Source organism: Somniosus microcephalus, chromosome 4 (genome assembly GCF_052327205.1).
Source record: "Somniosus microcephalus isolate GS21.2 chromosome 4, FLI_Smic_1.0, whole genome shotgun sequence".
Lineage (NCBI taxonomy): Eukaryota > Metazoa > Chordata > Chondrichthyes > Squaliformes > Somniosidae > Somniosus > Somniosus microcephalus.
In genome coordinates, this window is record NC_140990.1 from 336,451,687 (window position 1) to 336,473,807 (window position 22,121).

Below are 22,121 nucleotides of genomic sequence, written 5' to 3' on the forward strand. Positions count from 1 at the left end.
AATTACATCCTTTGTGACGGTGACGAAGGTAAACTACCTTTCCTCGTCCTTCTCGACTTGTCCACAGCCTTTGACACGGCTGACCACTCCATCCTTCAACGCCTCTCCACTGTCGTCCAGCTGGGTGGGACTGCACTCGCCTGGTTCCATTATTCTCTATCTAATCATAGCCAGAGAATCACCTACAACGGCTTCTCTTCCCGCTCCCGCATCGTTACTTCTGCTGTCCCCCAAGGATCTATCCTTGGCCTCCTCCTATTTCTCATCTACATGCTGCCCCTTGGCGACATCATCCAAAAACACAGCGTTAGTTTCCACATGTTCGCTGAAGACTCCCAGCTCTACCTCACTACCACTTCTCTCAACCCATTCACGGTCTCTAAATTGTCATACTGCTCCAGTTCTGGATGAGCAGAAATGTTCTCCAATTAAATATTGGGAAAACCGAAGCCATTGCTTTCGGTTCCCACCACAAACTCCGTTCCCTGGCCACTGACTCCATCCCTCTCCCCAACATCTGTTTGAGGCTGAACCAGACTATTCACAACCTTGGTGTCATATTTGACCCTGAAATTAGCTTCCGACCACATATCCGCAGCATAATTAAGACCACCTATTTCCACCTCCGTATTATCGCCTGTCTCCGCCCTTGCCTCAGCTCATCTGCTGCCGAAACCCTCATCCCTGCCTTTGTTACCTCTAGACTTGACTATTCCAACACACTCCTGGCCGGCCTCCCACATTCCACCCTACGTAAACTTGAGGTCATCCAAAACTCGGCTGCCCGTGTCCTAACTCGCACCAAGTCCCGTTCCCCCATCACCCCTGTGCTCGCTGACCTACACTGGCTCCTGGTTAAGCAATGCCTCGATTTCAAAATTCTCATCCTTGTTTTCAAATCCCTCCATGGCCTCGCCCCTCCCTATCTCTAATATCCTTCAGCCCCACAACCCCCCACCCACCCAGATGCCCTCGAGCATCCCCGATTATAAATCGCTCAACCATTGGTGGCCGTGCCTTTTGTTACCTAGGCCCCAAGCTCTGGAATACCCTGCCTAAACCTCTCCACCCCTCTACCTCGCTTTCCTCCTTTAAGACGTTCCTTAAAACCTACCTCTTTGACCAAGCTTTTGGTCACCTGCCCTAATTTCGCCTTATGTGGCTTGGTGTCAAATTTTTTGTCTTAAACAATCCTGTGAAGCGCCCTGGGACGTTTTACTACATTATAAAAGGCACTATATAAATGCAAGTTGTTGTTGCAGTCAATAGCCAGCTGAGTGAAAAGCAGTAGCTTTTAGAAAATGCTAAAAAAAAAACTACTTACCCAAGGAGAATATATTAACAAGCTTAAATGTAATAACTTGAGAATTCAAAAGTATGTGCCCAACTGTATCTGTAATATCTGAAGTAGAAAGTGGGTATCTGCAGCAATTCAGTACCCAATTTCCCAAACTTTATCCAAAGCAGAAAAATTGTGAAGTAGGGAAGAGTAGAATTTCTACCAACATTTTTCGTATTTCCCCAGAAAAAAAATCGATCTGTTTCTTTTGTATTTACCACAGCACACAGGACCTTAATCACTATCTTAGCAGCAAATTGACAAGAAAATAACAAACATGACCAGAACACAGCACACGGATTATCAGAATTGCTAAAAGACATCCCTAAAATTTGCATATAGATTATAAATAAGCATGTCGTGTACTGTAGTGTTTTTTCCTCCCAATTTCCTCATTACAGATCCCATGTATAACTCCCACATCCACAAGTAAATTCCATCACAAGTGGTATAATGGGCAACTTTTTTTTTTAAAGAAAAAAAAGGTATGATTGTGTAATTTTACAAAAAATTGTTGGTTAAAATGCACAGCTGGCATTAATTTCAAAATTCAAAATGTCCTGACTAATATTTATCCCTCAAACATCATTTAAAAAATTATCTGGTCATTATAACATTGCGGAGTGTGGGAGCTTGCTATGCATAAATTGGCTGCTGCGTTTCCTACATTACAACAGTGACTGCACTTCAAAAATACTTAATTGGCTGTAAAGCACTTTGGGATGTCCTGAAGTTGTGAAAGGCGCTATATAAATGCAAGTCTTTCTTTGTCTTCAAAATGCAACATCCCTTTCATCTGAATATAAAACTCTTTGGCAGTTGATTATTATAAATGCCAAGTTTAATCTAGATAATGAAACCGTTTTTACCTTTCTATTACAATCAATGCTTATGCATAATCAAGAAGAAAATGTTATCATGCTATTTTAATAATGAATTAATAGCCTATTATATCCATTAAATTGACATGCAATTAAAAGATTCTCCTGTACAAAGTTGAAAAATCTCACGAGAACAATGCTTGCACTGGTATGTTCCAGCTTTCCTCAGGTGACCTGTGGAACGCAGACACTACTTACGCATGCACTCCGAGAAAGTGAGCTTTAAATTGAATTTATTTTTAAATTATTACAAGCTAGTGTCAGCCGTACAAAGAGTACCTGAGCTCCCTTTCTGTAACAAGTCTCATTAGATTACAAATTTAGAAAACCGTTTGCCTCAACCACGTCCTGTGGTAGCAAGTTCCACATTGTAACCACTCGGAGTAAAGGAATGTCTCCTCATTTCCCTGCTGGATTTATTAGTAACTAGCTTGCATTCACGGCCCCTAGTTTTGTCTTCTCCCACAAGTGGAAACATTCGCTCCAAATCTACCCTGTCCAACCCAGTCATAATTTTAAAGACCTCTATCCAGTTCACCTCCAAGTCTTCTCTTTTCTAAAGAAAATAGCCCCAACCCGTTCAATCTTTCCAGAAAGCTGTAATCTCTCAGTTCTAGTACCATCCTTGTAAATCTTTTTTTTCCCATTTTCTCCAGTGCTTTTTTGTCCTTTTTATAGTGTGGAGACCAGAACTGTGCACAGTGCGACCTGACTAGTGTTCTATACAAGTTTAACTTCACTACTTTTGAATTCTATACCCCTAGAAATAAATCCCAGTGCGTTGCTAGCATTTTTAATTGCTTTGCTGACCTGCGATGCTGCTTTTAGTGATATGTTTGCCTGTACCCCTAGATCCCTTTGTTCTTCCACCCCATTCAGTTTCTTATTTTCTAAGATGTAGGTAATGTTTGTTTTTCCTACCAAAGTGCAACACCTCACATTTATCTATGTTAAAGTTAATTTGCCACTTAACTGCCCAGACTGCAAGGTTTCTAATGTCATTATGTTGCATTCTTCCTCAGTGTTAGCTATACTCCAATCTGAATAATTACCCTTTACCCCTACTCTCTGCTTTCTATTTTTTAGCCAATTTGCTATCCATTTGTCCCGATTCCACATACTCTAACCTTTGTAATGAGCTTACCATGTGGTATCTTATCAAAGGCCTTTTGAAAATCCAAGTATATAACATCTACTACATTACCCTTGTCTACTCTTTCCATTACCTCTTCAAAGAATTCTATCACGTTAGTTAAGCATAACTTAGCCTTTCGGAATCTATGCTGACTATTTTTGAATTATATTTTCTGTCTCTAGATGCTCTATCACTTCTTTTAGTACAGATTCCAATATCTTTCCTACCACTGATGTTAAGCTGACTGGTCTATAGTTCCATTTCCCTTTTTGTTATTTGTGTGTCTACCGAACACATTACTTCTTTTCATATTCTTTGATAATTTGATTTTGTAATTTTTCTTTGCCTTACTGATTTTAAAAAAAACTAAGTTCCCTTTTGTCATTCTCAAATTTAGCATCCAAGTACTTCTTATTTGTCATTTTCTTTAGATTCAATTTTCCCTTTAGTTCTTTATTCATCCACAGTGCCCCATAGAAGCTTGCTTGTTTTGGGCTTTCAGTGGAATACTATTGAAGAGTTCCCATTTTTTTCGGTCTGTTTAAGATTTTCTCCCAGTTTACCTTCTTCCATTCCATCCTCATTTCTTCATAATTTGATCTTTTCCAATCTATTACCTTTATCCTACTTATATCTCTCTCTCGATCCTAATCTTGAACCTTACTATGTTGATCTCAGCCATCAGAACACTGGGACACCACAACTAGTCCCCTCTAGGCTAGGGGAAAGGGGTGATCAGTCAGGATTCTTCTCCCAATTGTTATCCAGTGATGGCTACTGGAAAGGTTGTCTGTGCGTATCAGATGAGACTACGATCCAAGCTTGGCCCTGGCACTCTCCATAATCGAATAGCCACCAAGAACCACTATCTGGGTGCAGACATTAAAAATGGCTACTTGGGTGAAGGTACTGGAGAGCTGCAGCCACCCATGGTGCTGTGACCCAGCATCAGTGACTAACTTCAGGGAGAGATGGAAGGTGGGGAAAAGGGGAGAAAGTCGAAAAAATAACCAACAGTTTATATTTTGTTTTTAAACCAAATAAATTGCTTTATTTCTCAACTCCATGAAGGACAAAATAAACCCAGTAAGTCAACTCTTGCAGCAGTTTAAAATGTAGCTACAGCTTTGACAGGCTTATAGAAAGCATATATGGTAGATACGTTCACATGAAACCAAAGCTAAACACCAACCAGAACATAAAACTCATCCCGAGGATGGTGGCTGTGGTTGGAAATCTGCCTAAAGAACATGCATCAAATTAGCTTTCCAAATTGCACCTTGGTAAAGTACTACATTTACTGATCGTATCGAACCCAGGAAAATCAATATTTTAAGAAAGGAATTTTAAAATAAAGACAGCATAAGTATGCATATAAATATTTAATGATTAGACTTTTCAGAGCTACAAAATTAAATATAACCTAGATGAGCCCACCTTTAAAAAGGTGATATTGCAGTTTTAATTTTAGTACCCAGTCACAGCAATTTCTTTTAAACCAGATACCTGATCTCAATTTCACAAGAGGAGTCTCGGGACTGTTAGGATGTCAGGGGGGAAAATGTCTGCTGGAGATTCTCTGAGGACTCATCATTTATATTAGAAACATGTGACAAATAACCTAAATGCTTTTCAGAGTTTTAGTACTAATGACAACTATATAGTCTGTGGGTTTTTGGTACCGCAGCCGCTCCTATCTCCCACCCTTCGACCTCCATCACACGTCTACACACAGTATTGGTAATTCCCACCTTTTCACCTGCTTTCTCTTATTCTCCAGCAAAAGATGACATGAGGGATTATGCCAGCGTACATAATCATGGCAAAAACCTTAACGGAAATTATATGGTCTGCAGCTAAGTAGGACTGTGATAAAAAAGGGAATAAAACAAAATTAAATAAGCTGGAGAGAAAAATATAAAAAAGGGCAGAGAAAAAAAAAAGCAAAGGAGCAAGGAAATAAAAACCAGCAGAGAAAGAAATGCATCTTAATGCTATATTGATAGTGCACTGAAAACAGCTGACAAGTCTGTTTTTAATTATTAAAATGTGAACAGTCGTACAGCAGCTCACCAGACTTTGTTTTTAAACTTCAAATAAATTATCTTTTTTGATGGGTTTGACCAGCTAATTTTACACAATGGCCACTACCCAATCCTTCCTGGAGCAAGACCACTTGCTGAATTAGATCGGTGATTGGTTGAAGCACATTGCCTGCAGTTACTGGGAGAGGTGACTCACTCGAATGATACTCTGTAGTTATCAGTCAACTCGAACAGTTGTTTCAGTGCCAACGGCTCAGCAAACTCAGATTGAAGCACAGACAAGCTGCTGCGACGTGTGCAAAATAGATACAGCCCGGCCCTTTCAACTCTACTTATTCATTTTAGCACAAGTCAATACCTTTGGTATGAGGCCGCTCTATACCTAAAATCAGACACCAAAGGTTTTCCCAGATCAGACCTTTCTTTGTGCTTCTCTTGATCTAACAATTTTTTTTAATGCATTTAAAAACAAAATGTTGCATTTATTACAACTTCATACTGTCATTGGGTGTTTTAGTTTGTGCTCATTACAATGAGGACTCTCAGACAAAATATTCTGGCCACCAAGCAACTGGAGTACCATCAATCGGAAACAATGTGACATTCTGGTACATGTCGACATACCCCAATTCGATCACTTCTCATTCTTTTAAACTCTAGGGAATATAGGCCTAGTCTACTCAATCTCTCCTCATAGGGCAATCCCCTCATCCCAGGAACCAGTCTGGTGAACCTTCATTGCACTCCCTCTAAGGCAAGTATGTCTTTCCTTGGGTAAGGAGACCAGGACTGTACACCGTACTCCAGGTGTGGCCTCACCAATGTCCTGTATAATTGTAGTAAGACTTCTTTACTCTTCTACTCGAACCCCTTTGTAACAAAAGCTAACATACCCTGTGCTTCCCTAATTGCTTGCTGTACCTGCATGTTAACTTTGTGATTCATGTACAAGGACACCCAGGTCCCTCTGAGTGCAAACATTTCCCACTCTCTCACCATTCAAAAAATATTCTGCTTTTTTGATTTTCCTACCGAAGTGGATAACTTCACACTTCCCTACATTGTATTCCACTTGCCAATTTCTTGCCCACTCAGTCAACCTGTCTATCTCTCTGCAGCCTCTTTGTGTCCTCCTCAGCTTACTTTCCCACCTAACTTTGTATCATCAGCAAACTTGGATACGTTTCAGTCCCTTCATCCAAGTCTTTAATATAGATTGTCAATCGCTGAGGCCCAAGCACGGACCCTTGCGGTACCCCACTAATTACAGCCTGCCAACCCGAAAGACCCGTTTATTCCGACTCTCGGTTTTCTGTCCATTAATACACTACATCCACTGGTTCCCCCTTATCCAGCCTACTAGTTACATCTTCAAAAAACTAAGATTTGTCAAACATTATTTCCCTTTCATAAAACCATGTTGACACTGCTTAATCATATTACGATTTTCTAAGTGCTCGGTTACCACATCCCTAATAATAGATTCTAGCATTTTGCCTACTACTGATGTCAGGCCAACCGGCCTAGTTCCCAATTTTCGCTCTTCCTCCTTTCTTAAATAGCAGGGTTATGTTTGCTACCTTCAAATTCTTGGGGACTGTTCTAAAATCTAGGGAATTCTGGAAGATTAATACCAGTGCATCCACTATCTCTGCAGCTACCTCTTAAAACCCTAGGGTGCAGGTTGTCAGGTCCAGGGGATTTGTCGCCACTTAGTCCCATTAATTTCTCCAGTACTGTGTCTTTACTTATACTGATTTCTTTAAGTTCCTCGTTCTCTCTAGACCCTTGGCTCACCATTGTTTCTGAAACTGTGGGTCTTCTACTGTGAAGACAGATACAAAGTATTTATTTAATGTCTCTGCCATCTCCTTATTGCCCATTATAATTTCTCCCATCTCTGCCTCTTCCTATTGACATACCTATAGAAACACTTACAATCTGTTATTATGGCTCTTGCTAATTTACTCAATTCTTTTTTCTCTTTCCATATCAATTTCTTGGTCCTCCTTTGCCGAATTCTAAAATTCTCCCAATCCACAGGCTTACTACTTTTTTTGGCAACATTAGAAGCCTCTTCCTTTGATCTAATACTATCTTTTGTATCTTTATGGGACTCGAGAATGCGATGATCACACAGCTACCTCAATCACTGGAAAGATCAGATGTGCTATTACATTGCTGCATATTGCAACACATTCTCTGAAGTTAAATATTTTAGAGGGTTTACTTAGTAAATATCCAAAATAGTAGTTGATAAATGTTACTAATCAAAAGAACAAGTATCACAATTATATAATGAATGCAACTTTATTAGCAGAGAGTGAGAAAGGCACTTGGGTCTAATAGTTGACATCACTTGCTTACCTTGATTGTGGTAGCCCCTTTTTATGAAGATCTGCTCGGACTCGCTCTCCTACGTGTTTGTATATTGCTACCAAACTATTTATTGCTGCATCTCGGACCTGAGGAGTTAAAAACAATTAAAGTACAATTAGAAAAAGACTAAGACCCTATGCTTTTTCTCTCTAGAGAGGTTGGGAGGGATATATTCTGCATGATTAGTTATAACCAAGTTTTCCATAAGTTGCCTCTCTGTCTGGCAATCTGTATATTGTGAGCATTAAACTGTACTTACTACTACTGTTAAATTACTTACTACTGCTGTTAAATTATAACAGTGAACAAATCAGCTTTTATTATAATAATGTCATTACTAGCACATTACAAACCTTAACTTAAACCATGGATATCAAAGTTCTGCAGCACACAACAAAAGCTAGTCTATCAGATTTAAATGTTTTGCTTATATAGGATTCCCCCATCCAACTGAAATAGTTTTCCAATCAAGGAAATAGTTTAATGTTTTTCAGTTTATTAATTGGGAAGTAGATTTACCAAAAAGGTCCTGAGACACAATAACCAAAACAAGATGAAGGGATGTAATCGGTCACCCCCGATCCTCTCTAACTTCTACCGCTGCACTATAGAGAGCATCCTGACAAACTGTATCACGGTATGGTACGGAAGCTGTAGCTCCCATGACCGGAAAGCCCTGCAGCGGGTAGTCAAAACTGCCCAATGCATTACCGGCACCCGGCTACCGACCATAGAACATATATATCAGAAACGCTGCCTACGGAGGGCACGGACCATCATCAAAGACCCTACCCACCCCAGCCACAGTCTGTTCGCCCTCCTACCATCTGGAAGACGCTACAGATGCATTCGCACCCGTACGACCAGATTTAGGAACAGCTTCTTTCCCAGGGCTGTCATCCTACTGAACTCCACAAATAAACTCTAAAGCCTGCACATCTGCCGATGCACTTTATTATGGTCATATTTATGCTAATATATATGTACAAATGTATGTTGAAATGTTTAAGTGTCCTAATCCAAATTGTACACTCTTGGGAGCCGCAAGCCTACATTTCATTGTACTGCACTTGTGCACTAACAATGACAATAAAAGTTGATTTGATTTGATTTGATCCAATTAAAGAGCATCGTAAATGTGTAATTACTCTATCATCCTACAGATGGCACTGTGCTATACCTGCAGTCTCTCCATTATCCAACAGATGGCTCTACCAAAACAAGTCGTTTCAAAGTCACAGGAACAGAATAGGCCTATTAACAAAATCAGCACAGAACAAAGCAAAAATGACTCAGCATAGAGTTTGTGAAGAATCGCAATATTGAATTTCTACTGTCTCTGTCCAATAACATGCTCAAAGTATAAAGATAGATTACGAAGTTTAAAAAAAAAATGTTCAGCAACAATACACGGTCAAAAATTCACAAATCATGTAGAACAGGAACCTGGATATCTGACTACATAATGCACCAGCATCTAAAATCAAGTAACTAATATTTTTTTTATTATTCAGCATTGACTGAAATGCAATTCAGGCCACGAATGCCCATGCAATCCTAATCTGCCTGACCCAATGCCAAACATCTCAAAATATAATATAATATATATACATTCATTCATTCTCGACAGCTGGTGTTTGTAATTCCCTGATTTGTAACCACGAACCAAAGACTGAAGTCAGACACAAATGAGGCAAAGATAGAGAATCATTTTGGTGTTAAAAAGCTGTCTTACCTGACTGTTTGGATCTCCTAATAAATTACAGATGTGGGGTACAATTTTGCTTAGAGTTAAACTGTGAGCGCCATAACTGGAAAAAAGAAAAACCACACAAGAACTTTAAATTTTGTATATACAGAAATCTATTGGTCACTACTAAAATGTAAAACAAGATGACTATATGCAAAGTTCTACAACCAGTTTTCTTTTTACTTACGTATTTAATGTGCTAATAAGGCAAAGGCAAATCCCTTCTCTGGTTCGAAAATTCTTGTGTTTAAATCCTCCCAGCATTCGTTCCCAGACATACTGCAGGAAATGGATCACAATTTCCCATTATTAGAAAGAGACTATTCTCTAGTATTGTCCTTAAACATCTGTACATTCAATATCTTGGGAAATTAACAGGTGAACAATTTTGGATGTTATAAAATTAAGTTTTTCTACTCAAATAAAGATTAATATCTATTTTAAAAATTGAATCCCTTTTAAGGGCGCTATAGTCATCTAAAAGGAGTGAGTTAACATATTAAAAAGGGAGAGAGTTAGACAAGTTCTCTCTGTTTAGGACACCTGCAGGAGCCCAAAACACAAACACCCAAAACATGTTCTATCCATTTCGAGCACGGTAATTTACCCACCCCAGCCAACAGGATGGTTTTCTTCAATGCATCTCTGCTAAAAGAAAACTTCCCTATACAACTGAAAATGCTGGAAATACTCAGTAGGCCAGGCAGCATCCGTGGAGAGAGAAACAGAGTTAACGTTAACTCTGTTTCTCTCTCCACGGATGCTGCCTGACCTGCTGAGTATTTCCAGCATTTTCTGTTGTTATTTCAGATTTCCAGCATCCGCAGTATTTTGCTATTGTTTCCTATACAATTATTGGTCTATCCAATTAGAATCACTTAATTCCCTTAATTTTAAATAACAAATGTATCAAATATGAAATAAATCCAATATTGGCAGGTCCCGTTAGTTGTTTTTTTTTAATTACTCTCTGGCAATAGCTATCACAAATATGGCAGCAATGTGTTACTGCAGGGGGAAAAAAATCAGGTTTCCTGTTCTTAATCATGTACCTGTGGAGTAGCAGACAGCTCCATAATCTTTATCAGGAGACTCTGATCTTGTTCTCGCACTTGATCCTTGGCATCCCCTAGTCTGTCTATTAGACTGGGTAAGACTGCAGAAAATTGTAAAAAATACATAATTTTTCAGAATTGAAATAATGAAAACACATACATACAGATTACCAAAAAAAAATCACAGGCCAGGTGGAGGTGTTTATTTTATGTTGAAGTTACAGGCAGGCGTTTCTGCCTCCTATTCAGCGCGAAACAACTGGTCAATTCTACACACTATACAAGTATTTTCATTGTTTGCTGAAAATCTTACTGATAACCACAATCCATCCCTTATCACCATATTACAAAGTGCATTCATACTAAGAAACACGTACAAACGATCACTCACACTGCAAAGAAAGACAGACTTGCATTTCTATAGCGTCTTTCACAACCTCAGGACGTCCCAAAGCACTTTACAGCCAATGAAGTACTTTTGAAGTGTAGTCACTGTTGTAATGTAGGAAACGCAGTAGTCAATTTGCACTCAGCAAGCTCCCACAAACATTAATGAGACAACGTCCATATAATCTGCTTATCAGTGATGTTGGATGAGGGATAATTGTTGGCCAGAACACCAGGGAGAACACCTTCTTTAAATAGCGCCGTGGGATCTTTTAAGTCCACCCAAAAGGGCAGAATTATCCGAAAGACACAACAAACCAAAATAATCTTGATAAGCAGCGACAATACTCAAAAGTTTCTTTCCCCAATTCACAAACAACTGAAATTAACCGAAAATAAAAGTAACATACCTGTACCAATGTACGTTTTAAAGTGATCCTGAAGACGTGAAATGAGGGTTGATAAAATTTCTATACCAAACAAAGCAACCTGCAAAAGCAAATTATGAAATTAATGTACTATTAAAGCTTCTAAACATAGGATTATAAGCAGCACAAATGAAAGGACGTCAACATTTAAGGAACATCACCAGGTGCTTCAAACTAGGAGTACTGAAAACAGGCACTAAACCAGGAAGGAAGAGATTAGGAGGGGGTGACCAAAGCCTGTCAAAGACTACCACAACCCTAAAAGTATCCAAGTGTGAATTCACTTATAATGGAGGGGTGAGGGGATAGGAAAACTAGCATGACAAAACAAAGTTATGCACTGACCAGAAAAAGTCATTACAGGACCATCAAGTTTTTTTTTTAAATCATAAAAGAACCGACAAACAACATGCCACAATGGAATGGTGGCCCCAACACACTGATGTTGTACTGAGCAGCAAGAAGCAGGTTTGGGTTCATAATTCACACACAGCAAATTCAAATATATCCTCCATTGAAAAGAAAGACTGCATTTATATAGCACTTTTCATGACCACCGGACGCACCAACGCGCTTTACAGCCAATGAAGTACTTTTTGAAGTGTAGTCACTGTTGTAATGTAGAAAACACAGCAGCCAATTTTGCGCACAGCAAGCTCCCACAAACAGCAATGTGATAATGACCAGATAATGTTTTTTAGTGATGTTGATTGAGGGATAAATATTGGCCGGACACCAGGGATAACTCAAAATAACAACAGAAAATGCTGGAAAAACTCAGGTCAGGCAACATGAGTGGACAGAAATTTGAGTTGACGTTTCGGGTCGAACCCTTCTTCAAACTCCACTGCTCTTCTTCAAAATAGTGCCCTGGGATCTTTTACGCCCACCTGAGAGAGCAGACGGGGCCTCGGTTTTAACGCCTCATCCGAAAAACGGCACCTCCAACAGTGCAGCACTCCCTCAGCACTGCACTGGTGTGTCAGCCTAGAGATTTTTTGTGCTCAAGTCTCTGGAGTGGGACTTGAACCCACAACCTTCTGACTCAGGCGAGGCACTGGCTGGCCCAGGGAGGAAAAGAAGAAACTGTCAAGGACGAGAAGCATCATAACACCCTAAATGAAAGCTTATCCCTCCGGTACCCTACTCCCCAACGATACCGTCGGGCATATTTTTCCAAACATTATAGTGTGTGTGCGTGTCTCTTGGGGGCTTTGACGGACGGGTCACATTGTCCGCATGCCCAATACGAGACTCCCAAAGCAAGCGCTCTACTCGGAGCTCCGGCACAGCGAGACAGCCCCAGGTGGCCAGAGGAAACGCTTCAAGGACACCCTCAAAGCCTCCTTCAAAAAGGTGCAACATCCCCACTGACACCTGGGAATCCCTGGCCCAAGACCGCACAAAGTGGAGCAGAAGCATCCGGGAAGGCGCCGAACACCTCGAGTCTCTTCGCCGGGAGCAAGCGGAACCCAAGCGCAAACAGCGGAAGGAGCGCACGTCAACCCAAGCACCCCGCCCAGCCGCCCCTTCAACCACCGTCTGCCCCACCTGTGACAGAGACTGTAGGTCCGCATTGGACTCATCAGTCACCTGAGAACTCGTTTTTAATGTGGAAGCAAGTCATCCTCGGTTCCGAGGGACTGCCTAAGAAGAAGGGGGGCGGGGGGGTGGAAAAAGAGATGAGTAGAGCAAGGAAGAGGGGGAGAAAAAAAAGTTCACCGATTATTGGAGAGGGAAACAGGGGAAGTGCTACAGCAGGTGAAAAATTCATTGTTTTCCCCCAATGTTCTGATTGATCTACGGCATATTGTTAGGATGGATCAAGATATGATTAATCCGCTACCTATAGGGCATCACAGGCCAACCAGAAATACCATAGCTTCATAACAAATTGTACATGTTCAAGACAAAGACAAGATTTTTAATATTTGGATGCGTTGCACTGCAATAATTACTAACCTCAAATATATTGCAATTCCTTTTTAGCAGCAGCTGGTGGCAGTGCAAAGCATTATGGGTAATTAAAATTACTACTGTAACAATCAAGAAAATACCTTTACTGAAATTTAATCAGCATTAAACTGATTATATTGCAATTAAGAAATATGGTTAAAAATCTAAAGACAATGCAAGGAAAAATAGAAAAATGCTCACCCCAAGTGAAAAGTGTTACTGTTTAGCCTACTCTCCTTATACAGCCAATTCCCACCAACTGTCCTTATCTTGGGGTTGCGAGGCTGTTCAATGAACGTCTGGTGAGAACAGCACTGCTAACACCATTACAACACTTTCGCATCACCTGGGCTAATGTCTAGGATATGGTGCAATTTTTGGAACCCTTTGATTCATTTAAGTTGAATGAATGAATTCTAAAGACAAATTAAAATGGAAGTTTTATTGAATGGTTTCAGTGCACAAGGCCATTTGGTCTGTCAAGCTGGGCCAGCTGCAAGAGCACTTCAGCTAGTGCCACTTCCCCCACCCTTTTCCCATAGCCCTGCAATTTTTTTTCCTTCAGATACATATCGTCCCTTTTGAAAGCCATGATTAAATCTGCAACCACTCCCTTTCAGGCAGTGCATTCCAGATCTTAACCACTTGCTGTGTACAAAAGTTTCTTACATCACATAGAAAGATAGGAGTAGGCCATTCGGCCCCTCAAGCCTGCTCCGCCATTCAATGCGATCATGGCTGATCATCCAAATTCAGTACCCGGTCCCTGCTTTCTCCCCATACCACTTGATCCCTTTAGCCTTAAGAAATATATCCAACTCCTTCGCGAATATATTTAATGAATTGGCCTCTACTGCCTTCTGTGGTAGAGAATTCCACAGGTTCAACACTCTCTGGGTGAAGAAATTACTCCTCATTTCTGTCCTAAATGGCCTACCCTTTATCCTTAGACTGTGTCCCCTGGTTCTGGACTCCCCGACCATCGGGAACATCCTTCCTGCATCTAGTTTGTCCAGTCCTGTCAGAATTTTAAGTTTCAATAGAGATCCCCTCTCATTCTTCTACACTCCAGCGAGTACAAGCCCAATCGACCCAATCTCTCCTTAGACGTCATTCCTGCCATCCCAGGTATCAGCCTGGTGAATCTTCGCTGAATTCCTTCCATGGCAAGAACATCCTTCCTCAGATAAGGCGACCAAAACTGCACACAATACTCAAGGTGTGGTCTCACCAAGGCCCTGTACAACTGCAGCAAGACATCCTTGTTCCTGTACTCAAACCCTCTCGCTACGAAGGCCAACATACCATTTGCCTTCTTAACCGCCTGCTGCACCTACATGGTTACCTTCAGCGACTGGTGCACAAGGACACCCAGGTCTCGTTGCACTTCCCCTTCTCCCAATCTATTGCCATTCAGATAATAATCTGCCTTCCTGTTTTTGCCACCAAAGTGGATAACCTTGCATTTATCCACGTTATATTGCATCTGCCATGCTTCTGCCCAATCACCCAACCTGTCCAAATCACCTTTGGTTCTTTTGCCAAACACCTTAAATTTGTGTCCTCTGGTTCTTGACCCTTCTGCAAATGGGAACAGTTTCTCTATCTACACTGTCCAGACTCGTGATTTTGAACATCTCTATCAAATCTCCTCTCAATCTTCTCTGCTCCAAGAAGAACGACTTCTCCAGACGATCAACCTAACTGAAGTCCCTCATTCCTGGAATCATTCTCGTAAATCTTTTCAGCACCCGCTTCAAGGCCTTCACATCCTTCCTAAAGTATGGTGCCCAGAATAGGACACAGTACTCCAGTTGGGGCCGAACCAGTGTTACCTCACTTTTGTACTCTATACCTCTATTTATGAAGCCCAGGATCCCGTAAGCTTTTTTAACTGCTTCCTCAACCTGCCCTGCCATCTTCAACGATTTGTGCACACATACCCACCATGTCTCTCTTTTCCTGCACCCCCTTCAGGATTGTACCATTTAGTTTATATGTCCTCTCCCCATTCTTCCTACCAAAATGCATCACTTCACACTTGTCTGCGTTACATTTCATCGGCCACGTATCAGCCCTTTCCATGTCTTCTTGAAGTCGATCACTCGCCTCCACACTGTTCACTATACTTCCAAGTTTTGTGCCATCTGCAATTTTTGAAATTGTGCCCTATACATCCACAGTCATTAACATACATCAAGAAAAGCAGTGGCCCAAGAACCAACCCCTGGGGAACACCACTGTATACCTTCCTCCCGTCCGAAAAACAACTGTTGGGAATGGCAGCATTGTGGTAATGTCACTGGTATGTCAAGCCTGGAAATGATCCAGAGACGCGAGTTCAAATCCCACCACAGCAACTGGGGAATTCTGGAATAAAAGGTTAGCATCAGTAACGGTGACCATGAAACTATCAGATTGTCGTAAAAACCCATCTGGTTCACGAATGTCCTTTAGGAAGAAAATCTGCCGTCCTTACCTGGTCTGGCCTATATGTGACTCCTCACCCACAGCAAACGGCTGAAGACACTGGATACTGCAAAGGCTATGGGCCCTGACAACATTCCGGCAATAGTACTGAAGACTTGTGCTCCAGAACTAGCTGCGCCCCTAGCCAAGCTGTTCCAGTGCAGCTACAACACTGGCATCTACCCGGCAATGTGGAAAATTGCCCAAGTATGTCCGGGCTACAAAAAGCAGGACAAATCCGACCCGGCCAATTACCGTCCCATCAGTCTACTCTCAATCATCAGCAAAGTGATGGAAGGTGTCGTCGACAGCGCTATCAAGCGGCACTTACTCAGCAATAACCTGCTAACTGACACCCAGTTTGTGTTCTGCCAGGGCCACTCAGCTCCTGACCTCATTACAGCCTTGGTCCAAACATGGACAAAAGAGCTGAACTCGAGAGGTGAGGTGAGAGTGACTGCCCTTGACATCAAGGCAGCATTTGATCGAGTGTGGCATCGAGGAGCCCTAGCAAAACTGAAGTCAATGGGAATCAAGGGGGAAACTCTCCATTGGTTGGAATCATACCGAGCACAAAGGAAGATGGCTGTGGTTGTTGGAGGTCATTCATCTCAAATCACATGACATCATTGCAGGAGTTCCTCAGGGCAGTGTCCTAGGCCCAACCATCTTCAGCTGTTTCATCAATGACCTTCCCTCCATCATAAGGTCAGAAGTGGGGACGTTCGCTGATGATTGCACAGTGTTCAGCACCATTCGAGACTCGTCAGATACTGACGCAGTCCGTGTCCATATGCAGCAAGACCTGGACAACATTCAGACTTGGGCTGACAAGTGGCAAGTAACATTCGCACCACACAAGTGCCAGGCAATGACCATCTCCAACAAGCGAGACTCTAACCATCTCCCCTTGACATTCAATGGCATTACCATCGCTGAATCCCCCACTATCAACATCCTGGGGGTTACCATTGATCAGAAACTGAACTGGACCAGCCATATAAATACTGTGGCTACAAGAGCAGCCCAGAGGCTGGGAATTCTGCGGCAAGTGTCTCACCTCCTGACTCCCCAAAGCCTTTCCACCATCTACAAGGCACAAGTCAGGAGTGTGATGGAATACTCTCCACTTGCCTGGATGAGTGCAGCTCCCACAACACTCAAGAAGCTCGACACCATTCAGGATAAAGCAGCCCGCTTGATTGGCACTCCATCCACTACCTTCAACATTCACTCCCTCCACCACCGGCGCACTGTGGCTGCAGTGTGTACCATCTACAAGATGCACTGCAGCAACTCGCCAAAGCTCCTTCAACAGCACCTTCCAAACCCGCGACCTCTACCACTTAGAAGGACAAGGGCAGCAGGCACATGGGAACATCACCACCTACAAGTTCCCCTCCAAGCCACACACCATCCTGACTTGGACCTGTATCGCCGTTCCTTCACTGTCGCTGGGCCAAAATCCTGGAACTCCCTTCCTAACAGCATTGTGGGTGTACCTACACCATATGGACTGCAGCGGTTCAAGGCGGCGGCTCACCACCATCTTCTCAAGGGCAATTAGGGATGGGCACTAAATGCTGGCCTAGCCAGTGACGCCCACATCCCATCAATGAATAAAAAATTTTTTTTTAATTTTATTTATTTATTTTAAAGTGGTTGACTCTTAACCACCCAACAAGCAACTCAGTTGTAACAAACCACTATGAAACACAAGAAGAATGAAACTATACATCGATCTCGGCACCGGCTACAGACACGGCAACGGCACACCCAACCCAGTTGACCCTGCAAAGTCCTCCTCACCAACATCTGGGGACTTGTGCCACAATTGGGAGCGCTGTCCCACAGACTAGTCAAGCAACAGCCCGACATAGTCATACTCACAGAATCATACCTTTCAGCTAATGTCCCAAACCCCTCCATCACCATCCCTGGGTATGTCATGTCCCACCGGCAGGATAGACCCGCCACAGTGGTATACAGTCAGGAAGGAGTGGCCCTTGGAGTCCTCAACATTGATTCTGGACACCATGATGTCTCATGGCTTCAGGTCAAGCATGGGCAAGGAAACCACCTGCCACCTACCGTCCTCCCTCAGCTGATGAATCAGTACTCCGCCATGTTGAACACCACTTGGAAGAAGCACTGAGTGTAGCAAGGGCACAGAATGTACTCTGGGTGGGGGACTTCAATGTCCAATGTCCATCACCAAGAGTGGCTCGGTAGCACCACTACTGACCGAGCTCTGAAAGACAAAGCTGCCAATATGGGCCTGCGACAGGTGGAGAGAGAACCAACACAAGGGAAAAACCTACTTGACCTCGTCCTCACCAATCTACTTATCACAGATGCATCTGTCCATGACAGTGATCACCACACAGTCATTGTGGAGACAAAGTCTCTTCTTCACACGGAGGACACCCTCCATCATGTTGTGTGACACTACCACCGTGCTAAATGGGATAGATTCAGAACAGATCTAGCAGTTCAAAACTGGCCATCCATGAGGTACTGTGGGCCATCAGCAGCAGAATTGTATTCCACCCGCAATCTCTTAACTTCATGGCCCGGCATATCCCTCACTCTACCATTACCATCAAGCCAGTGGACCAACCCTGGTTCAATAAGGAGTGTAGAAGAGCATAACAGAAGCAGCACCAGGCGTACCTAAAAATGAAGTGCCAACCTGGGGAAGCTGCAACACAGGGCTACATACATGCTAAAAAGCTGAAGCATGCTATAGACAGGGCTAAGCGATCCTACAATCAACAGATCAGATCAAAGCTCAGCAGTCCCGCCACATCCAGTTGTGAATGGTGGTGGACCATTAAACTATCGGGAGGAGGAGGCTCCAGAAACATCCCCATTCTCAATGATGGCGGAACCCAGCACGTGAGTACAAAAGACAAGGCTGAAGCGTTTGCAACCATCTTCAGCCAGAACTGCCGAGTGGATGATCCATACTGGCCTGCTCCCGAGGTCCCCACCATCACAGAAGCCAGTCTTCAGCCAATTCGATTCATTCCACGTGATATCAAGAAACGGCTGAGCACACTGGATACAGCAAAGGCTATGGGCCCCGACAACATCACAGCTATCGTGCTGAAGACTTGTGCTCCAGAACTAGCTGTGCCTCTAGCTAAGTTGTTCCAGTACAGCTACAACACTGGCATCTATCAGACAATGTGGAAAACTACCCAGGTATGTCCTGTCCACAAAAAGCAGGACAAATCCAATCTGACCAATTACCACCCCATCAGTCTACTCTCAATCATCAGCAGAGATGGAAGGCGTCATCAACAGTCCGATCAAGCGGCACTTACTCACCAATAACCTGCTCACTGATGCCCAGTTTGGGTTCCACCAAGACCATTACAGCCTTGGTCCAAACATGGAGAAAGGAGCTGAATTCCAGAGGTGAGGTGAGAGTGACTGCCCTTGACATCAAGGCAGCATTTAACCGAGTGTGGCATCAGGGAGCCCTAGTAAAATTGAAGTCAATGGGAATCGGGGGGGAAAACGCTCCACTGGCTGGAGTCAAAACTAGCACAAAGTAAGATGGTTGTGGTGGTTGAAGGTCAATCATCACAGGCCCAGGACATCGCTGCAGGAATTCCTCAGGGCAGTGTCCTAGGCCCAACCATCTTCAGCTGCTTCATCAATGAACTCCCCTCTAACATAAGGTCAGAAGTGGGGATGTTCGCTGATGACTGCACAGTGTTCAGTGCCATTCACAACTCCTCAAATAATGAAGCAGTCCATGCCCACATGCAACAAGACCTGGAAGATGTTCAGGCTTGGGCTGATAAGTGGCAGGTAACATTCGTGCCACACAAGTGCCAGGCAATGACTATCTCCAGCAAGTGAGACTATAACCACCACCCCATGACATTCAACGGCATTACCATCACCGAATCGCCATCAAAATCCTGGGGAGTCACCATTGACCAGAAACTTAACTGGACCAGCCACAAAAACACACTGCCAACAAGAGCAGGTCAGAGGCTAGGTATTCTGAGGAGGATGTCTCACCTCCCGACTCCCCAAAGGCTTTCCAACATCTACAAGGCACAAGTGAGGAGTGTGATGGAATACTCTCCTCTTGCCTGGATGAGTGCAGCTCCAACAACACTCGAAGCTCGACACCATCCAGGACAAAGTAGCCCGCTTGATTGGCACCCCATCCATCACCTTAAACATTCACCACCTTAAACATTCACTCCATCCACCACCGGCGTACCATGGCTGCAGTGTGTGCCATCTACAAGATGCACTGCAGCAACTCACCAAGGCTTCTTCGGCAGCACCAACCAAACCCACGACCTCTTCCACCTAGAAGGACAAGGGCAGCAGGCGCATGGGAACACCACCACCTCCAAGTTACACACCATCCTGGCGTAGCAGTATATCGCCGATCCTTCATCACTGGGTCAAAATCCTGGAACTCCCTACCTAACAGCACTGTGGGAGTACCTTCACCACATGCACTAAAACGGTTCAGGAAGGCGACTCACCACCACCGAGGGCAATTAGGGATGGGCAATAATGCTGGCATTGCCAGCGACGCCCTGATCCCATAAACGAATAAAAAATATATATATATAAATGCAAATGTAAGTTGTTGTAGATTGAAAGAGGAAGGGAAGATTGAGGGAAGCAAGACGCTTTACAGTTTTGAGTTGTAGGAAAGAATGAGGCTTCATTTCAACACAGTGAAGAGTTGCCGATAAAGAAGCATGTAGACATTGTGTTTAAACATTAGTAGGAACATTTGCCAGTTTGCTGAAAAATACAGAAAATGCTTACTAAAATCAAAGATAGTTAAATATCCTTTTATTTGTTTCACTGTTGCCAAGTCAGTGCATACATCAAACGCCTGCAGGATGGTAGCCCAGGTCACTGTTGTCGAAAATCTTTTAGGAACAGGGAGTCGGCCATTCAGTTAGACTATGGCTGATCAGTACCTCAACTCGATTTGCCCTTCTTTGGTCACTTTCCCTTGATACCCTTATCTAATGGAAATCTACCAATCAGATTCTTGGAAATTGCAATTGTCCTAGCATCCACAGCCTTTGGGGAGAGAAAGTGCCAGATTTCCACTATCCTGTGTATGTAAAAGTGCTTCCTGATTCAGCCCCTCGAGCCTGTTCCGCCATTCAATTAGATCATGGCCATTCTCTACCCTCGATACCCTTACCCAACAAACATCTATCAACCTCCGTCTTGCAAACAAAGCATCTTTGGCAAGCTTTACACAAATACGTATTAAAAGCAAACACTTTCTAGCATCTGCGAAGTCACAATCTACTTGTGACTAACTTCAAGAAGCCATTCTGAAAAAGTCCCATGTACTGCACTGTAGAAATTGCCCCATCTACAGCAGCTAGGAAAGCGGCACACAGTATACAGTACAGCAAGTACAAGGCTGCTTCACTGGTCGACCGATGGACTAAATAACTTACCCTACTAGTGACAAAACAAGCAGACTCCATATTCAGTGGTCATGCAGTTGGTCACTACCTCTTCTGGTGGTGTTCAAGGCAGCATCATAGTTACCTTAAATCTACCGTCAGTAGCACCTCAATATAGCAAATGTGCTTAAAAATAAAGTGCTTTTAAACATTTTATCTATTTCCAAACACAAAAGACACGTAACAATAGGATATCATAATGAATGGCTTGGCGATGTCAACATATTTCTTCCATTATCTACAACAGCAACGCTTAACACACTGCACATAGTTTCTCTAATCTAACCAATTTAGCTGGACTGCGATTGTTTGTATCAAATAATAAGTCAGACTTTGCGGAGGAAGAAAATACAGTAGAGTCTGCTTAAAGTTATACCGGACAAAATTATATGTACAATAATGAAAAGTTGTTACTCTATTGTTAATCACTTGCAAGCACTTCCAGACTGTTTTGAAGGCATTTACAATTTCAAGGAAAAACATTTATAAAAATAGAATATTTTACTTTAATAAGGGTTACTTTTTTTTTTTTTTTTTAAATCAGTTATTCTGGACTGTTTTATCTTTGAAGTTGAATCTCTCACGATTATTTTTTGCAAGACCAGCCAACATTTTTGAGTCACACAAGTTGCTAGTTGAGCAATGCATATATCATCAAATGTCAGAACCTCTTGAGACAAGCTGCTGGAGTAGAAGAATCAGGAGCAATATCACCATCGCCAAAATTCACGCTCTCCTCGCTAATTTCATGATTTAATTCCGGCTTGGGTTGGCGCAAAGCTTCGATGGAGATTCGGGTGATCAAACAAACATCAACTGC

At 42.7% G+C, this 22,121-nt stretch overlaps 1 protein-coding gene and 1 non-coding gene across 16 annotated transcripts in view; one reads left to right on the forward strand and one right to left on the reverse strand.

The window, feature by feature from the left end:
* Window positions 1-22,121, reverse strand: part of clasp1a (cytoplasmic linker associated protein 1a) — a 362,676-nt gene that overhangs the window by 295,108 nt on the left and 45,447 nt on the right. For all 15 annotated transcript variants that reach the window (XM_085986887.1, XM_085986895.1, XM_085986890.1 and 12 more), the window contains exons 3-7: window positions 11,382-11,460; window positions 10,582-10,685; window positions 9,717-9,808; window positions 9,515-9,590; window positions 7,768-7,865 (exon numbers count right to left, since the gene is read on the reverse strand). In XM_085986887.1, coding sequence (XP_085843013.1) covers window positions 7,768-7,865; window positions 9,515-9,590; window positions 9,717-9,808; window positions 10,582-10,685; window positions 11,382-11,460 — 449 coding nt within the window. The remainder of the gene's footprint in view (window positions 1-7,767; window positions 7,866-9,514; window positions 9,591-9,716; window positions 9,809-10,581; window positions 10,686-11,381; window positions 11,461-22,121) is intronic.
* Window positions 13,614-13,740, forward strand: LOC147120699 (U4atac minor spliceosomal RNA). The gene has a single exon (XR_015078255.1). It is a non-coding gene; the product is annotated as a U4atac minor spliceosomal RNA (small nuclear RNA).